General features: G+C 46.2%; 1 protein-coding gene across 1 annotated transcript; it reads right to left on the bottom strand.

Annotated features, from left to right (window-relative positions):
- Positions 1-627: 627 nt before the first annotated feature.
- On the bottom strand, positions 628-2,460 carry CCDC94 (coiled-coil domain containing 94). Its single transcript, XM_005861014.2, has one exon. The coding sequence runs from the start codon at positions 2,367-2,369 to the stop codon at positions 1,392-1,394; it is 978 nt and encodes a 325-aa protein (XP_005861076.1). The 5' UTR covers positions 2,370-2,460; the 3' UTR covers positions 628-1,391.
- Positions 2,461-5,666: the final 3,206 nt, after the last annotated feature.

Genomic DNA, 5,666 nt, shown 5'->3' with positions numbered 1-5,666 from the left:
ATTCCATAAATGATTGTGATTGTGGATAGGGAGGTGTTGCTGCAGAGAAGAAGCAGGCTGACTCCACCACCAGTTTCGGAAGAGGACAACATCTGTCACTACCCTCCGCCCCCAAATATAAAAGGTTTAGTACATCCTGATACGCCAAGGTTGCGGATTCAATCCCTGGTCAGGGCACATACAAGATCAACCAATGAATGCATAAACAAGTGGAACAAATAGATGGGTGTTTTTTTTCCTCTCTAAAAATAAATTAAAAACAAATTTAAAAACAACACAGATGTTATTTTGTTAGGAATTACTTACCAAAGCGGTCTTGGCATTTTACTGTCCGACTCATCGAGATGTGATGGCAGGTGCTGTCACCTGTTTCATGAGCGATGCTTAGCTGTGACCAAAGTTCAAATAGTGGGTCATTTTCATGTGGAAAAACAGCTCAGAGAGCAGATGGGCATATACCTATGAGATATTACTGAGGTTAGCACACCTTAAAACTGCTTTTAACAAACGTGAAATGGTCAAAGAGAACCTCTCTTCATATACATTAATGGAATTCTCAGATGCACAAAGCTTTATAGAATGTAGACACCATTAATTAGTGTACAATCCAATGATACAGGGACCAACTTTACACTCACTTAACAAAACTTTATTAAAGCAGAGTCTTATTTGGTATATTAATAAGTCCAAAAAAGGATCCTTGCAATAAATCTGCCAGCAGAGTCCATGGGGGTGGGTGGCTTCCTGCCCCTCCCACAGTATCCCAGTGTTCAAGCTGGGTAGGCAGTCAGCAGAAAAGTTTTTTCAGCAGCTTGGACTGGAGTTCCGAGTCTATCCTCTGAAAAATGAATTTCTACCAGTTGTGAATTAAAAACAGCCAGGATGTCTTCCACTTGTAGTTACTGTATATACATAATTCACTATTCTAGGATTTTAATGTGTCCTCAAATAGGAATTGACTTGAATTATGTCCAATGGCAGCAATAGTCCCAAAATAAAGTCTTCTGTGTGTGTTCCTTTTATTGGTTCCAGACAATTTTGTAGTGGGAAGGGATGGAGCCAACAGGGGTGGGTGGGTTCCCTCACATGCCCACAACATGGCTAACATCTCAAGGACTGTCCAAGAGACCATGCATTCCTCCAGAGATGATACAGCCTTACACTTGGTACCAGGTGGGAAATAGCATGAGCTTTGGACCTAGAGGTCCGACCGGAAGGGCTGGTGGTTGGGGGACAGGAGAGAAACTGAGTCCCTCAGCTGAAACTCTGGCTGGTCCCACCCGACTCCAAGACATTAATTTTTGTCTGGTTGTGCTCTGGTTGATGACAAGGCCTCCTGCCCCAAACACAGGCTGGAGTTGGACATATGACACTTGTCCTGGAAAAGGGCCTCAGTTGCTGCTGCTGCTGTCCTCACTATCCGAATACGCACCCAGCTGGCTCAGAGAGGAGCTGCCGGGCGTCCTGGGTGCAGGGTCTGCGGCTTTCCCGTTCTTCACAGTGCCCAGTGTGGGTGCCGGCTGGCCCTGTGGGGTGCTGCGATCCAGGGCTGTTTTCTTCACCACCACGAGGCCTGAGAGCTGGGGCTTGCTGCCAAGGGTGCCCACACTCCGCTCCCAGCTCTCCATCTTCCTCTTCGCCTTCGGGCCTTCGTCCAGGATTGCTGTGGGGTTGGGGCTGGGGTTGGGCAGGACGGCCAGCTGGGGCGGGGCAGGAGCAGCATCCTCTTCCGAATCGGAGTCCTCCAGCAGTCTTCGTTTCCTGGCTTCTTCCACCAAGGCTGCCGTCTCCCTCTCATCCTCCTCCTGCTCCTGCTTCAGTCGCTCCTCCTCGGACAGGCGGTGCTGCCGCAGCATGGCCTCAAAGTCCACGTGGGCCTGTCGTTGGTTCAGGTCCTTGAGCTCCTGCAGATTCTCCAGCACCTCCATCTCCAGCTTGGAGTCCTTGGTTCGGTTCTCCAGCACCTTCATGGGATTGTTCAGCTCCTCGTCCTCCCGCTCCTTCTGCACTCGCTTCTCCTCCTCCTCCAGGAGCTTCTCGGCCTGGAAGTTGCGCGTGGCCCCGTGCTCCATCGTGTAGTCGGTGTTTTCGGGGTCTGTCTTGAAGGTGATCTCCGCCAGGCAGCGCGTGCACTTGATGTAGAAACGGAAGATGGGCAGGCCCAGGTAGACCTCGTTCTGCACCGTCTCCTTGCGCGCGTTGAACTTCTTACCCTTGTAGATGTATTCTCCGCACGTCTTACACCTCATATTGAAGGGGGCCATCAACCGCACCACGTACTGCCGATCTTTGGGGAGCTTGAGCTTCGGGATCTTTGACGGGTCAAAGTCGGGGGGATAATACTTGTTCAAAACTTTTCGCTCCGACATTTTCGCCCCCTATTCTTCTCACTAGCACCGGAGAACTGTTTAGGACCGGTGTTTACCGAACTTCCGCTACACTTCCGTCGACGTCATTCCTTCTGCCTCTATGATTGGCTGCAGCATTCGCATCTTGCCTTTTTCATTGGCTCCAACCCGTCTGTCAGGGTCCGAATCCTTCTGTCTATCTTCCCGAGTTGCAACCTCTGTAGCGCTTAACAAAGGTTCCGGCGGTGGTGTGGACTCGGGGAAGTTACGAGGAGGCGCTACGCTAGTTAAAATGTTGGCGTGATGGGAAGCAGCTGGTTGCGGCACTCCCTGTGCTTCATTCTTTTATTCACCAAACACAGCGCTAGGTGTTGAGTGCTTACCCCGTGTGCTGGCCTCTGGGAGCCCACACGTTCCATGTCCCAGCGCTGACGTGGACACTGGGGGCAGTTCCCACGGGCTACACAGGTCGCGACAGAGGAGCACCCAGGACACCCCGCCCCAAGTTTAGCTTGAGTCCCAGGCGACGCGAAGACAAGTTTCCAAACCTACCTCCCCCGACACGCACACTAGCTGCCGAATGTCCCCCACTGCCCTCCTGCGTTTTCCCTTTGAAGAGAACGTCTCACCCCATTCTTCCCCCCGCCGCCTCCCCCCCCCCCCCCCAATTGTGGTAAATTGGTTTTTAACATTGTGTAAGTTTCACATGTGTAACTTTATAGTTCAACATGGGTATGTACTACAACTTGATCACCACCAAAAGTTTAGTTTCCATCCATCACCACAAAATTGACTCCGCCCCCCCCCACACACACACACACCCATTTCGCCCACCCCTCACCAACCCTCTTTTCCTCTGGTAACCACCAATCTGTTTTCCATATCTTTGAGTTGGTTTTGTTTGTCCTTTTAAAAAAATATATTTCACATATGAGTGAAATCGTGTTATTTTTCTTTGTCTGACTTATTTCACTTAACATAATATCCTCAAGGCCCATCCATGTAGTCCCAAATGGCAAGGTTTAATTCTTTTAAATGTTTTGTGGCTGACGAGTATTCCATTGTGTGCATATGTCACATCTTCTTTATCCATTCATCTGACAATAGACACTTAGGTTGTTTCCATACCTTGGATATTGTAAATACTGCTGCAGAGAACACAGAGGTCTATATATCTTTTTAATAAATGTTTTTGCTTTCTTTGAATAAATACCCAGAAGTGGAATAGCTGCATCATAACGAGTTGTGGTGGTGGTGTTTTTTAAACATGAAGAATTTTAGGCCCTAGCCGGTTTTGCTCAGTGGATAGAGCGTCGACCTGTGGACTAAAGGGTCCCAGGTTTGATTCCAGCTGAGGGCACATGCCCAAGTTGTGGGCTTGATCCCTCCCCCCCTCCCCACCCCTCGCAGTGGGGGACAGGGGACGTGCAGGAGGCAGCTGATCAATGATTCTCTCTCATTATTGATGTTTCTATCTCTCTAGCTCTCTCCCTTCCTCTCTGAAATCAATAAAAATATATTTTAAAAAAATAATTTTAGTCTTTTCAGCCAAATAATAAATAATAAACATTGCATATGTAAAATATTACCTGTTTTTAAAAATTTATTTGAGAGAGAGAAAGAGAGAGGAAGGGCGAGAGAAGGAGAGAAACATCGATTTGTTGTTCCACTTACTTACGCATTCATTGGTTGAATCTTGTATGTACCCTGACCAGGGATCAAACCTGCAACCTTGACTTATTGGGCCGATGCTCTAGTCAACTGAATTACCCAGTCAGAGCTTAAAATAATTTTTGTTAAGTCAAAATAAATTTATATTCTGTGACATTTTGTTCCATGCTGCAGGACCTCAGATTTGGGTTACCTAAAATTCACAGCGACTAACCAAGGGGAAAAAAAAAAAAAAGACAGCTTCAATATATGTCCATGGTCAGAGGACATGGACAATTTAAAGATAAAAGACTGCAATTATTTGGTACATTTGGTAGTAATTAAAGAAGATTAAAAAACAATCAGATATGATTTTCTACCTAATGGAATATTAAAGAATAACATCTTCATGTAAAGAGCTGAAACAAACATTTGTTTTGGGGACAGTATCAATTAATAGAAAAATTCCGCCCTAACTGGTTTGGCTCAGGGGATAGAGCGGCGGCCTGTGGACTGAAGGGTCCCAGGTTCGATTCCGGTCAAGGGCATGTACCTTGGTTGCGGGCACATCCCCAGTAGGAGGTGTGCAGGAGGCAGCTGATCGATGTTTCTCTCTCATCGATGTTTCTAACTCTCTATCCCTCTCCCTTCCTCTCTGTAAAAAATCAATAAAATATATTTTGAAAGAAAGAAAAATTCCAGCCTTGGCCAGTTTGCTCCCCCTCTTAGCGCTATGTGTTTTAAACAGGACCACCTCCCTGAGAAAGGTTGTTTCCCCAGGTTAGGGATTAACAGGACTAAGGAAGAGAATAAATCAGTAAATCCCCCTAGTGTTACAGAAATACCATGTACTACTTATGAAGAACTTGGACTAAGACTGTTGGCAATAAATTTGGGACTTTTGGGGCCCACATCCCCAGGGGTCTGCCCACCAGGGAAAGCACCAAAGCCTATACCCCTGGAGACCCACCGACACAGGGCAGTCCCAGGGAAGGCAAGCAGGGAGGCTGGGAGGACATAACCTTTACTGGGTAGGATAATCTCCTTCAGTGACTTCCTTGTAGCCTATCAGTAGAGCAGTGACCTTGGAATAGCCCTTATAATGGAACACAGAGATTAACCTAGACAAGATTAAAATCAACAGAACTAGATAGAGACAGGATTTTTGGCAACGGTCAGATAAGAAACAAAGAACTGTAGAACGTTACCCAAAACATACCATGATGTGATTATAGAGGCATGCTTATAGGATCAAATGGTATAAATACAGATGTAACAGGACAATAAAGAGAGAACCTGGCTATGATGATCAAGTGAACGCCTCCTCCGTGTCATTCCTTCTTCGACAACTCCGTCCACACCTTTGGGAACCCCTGGACCTGCTGGGGCTGGACCCCAACACCTACCCATGCATAAATTCATGCACCGGGCCTCTAGTTTGATTATAATCATTCACATGTCCATCTCTTGAAAAATTGTGGGAGCATTTTATTTATATTTTGTTAAAATATTGATGTTTATGATTTTTGAGAAATATACATTTTTATTTAAATAAAAACCAAATACTTAAATAAAATTCCTTATCAGTATGGAGAGTATGGCCTTTAGCCTAAAGGTTGCAACCAATGACAAAAATGCTATCCAAACATTCAGAGGTGTGCATTACAC

The sequence above is a fragment of the Myotis brandtii genome, unplaced genomic scaffold, assembly GCF_000412655.1.
Source record: "Myotis brandtii unplaced genomic scaffold, ASM41265v1 scaffold143, whole genome shotgun sequence".
In the NCBI taxonomy this organism is placed as follows: Eukaryota; Metazoa; Chordata; class Mammalia; order Chiroptera; family Vespertilionidae; genus Myotis; species Myotis brandtii.
This window is presented reverse-complemented; position numbering and strand designations above follow the sequence as displayed.

Coding starts and splice junctions, on each gene's coding strand:
- CCDC94 (XM_005861014.2), bottom strand. CDS start 2,369: ATGTCGGAGCGAAAAGTTTTGAACAAGTATTATCCCCCCGACTTTGAC.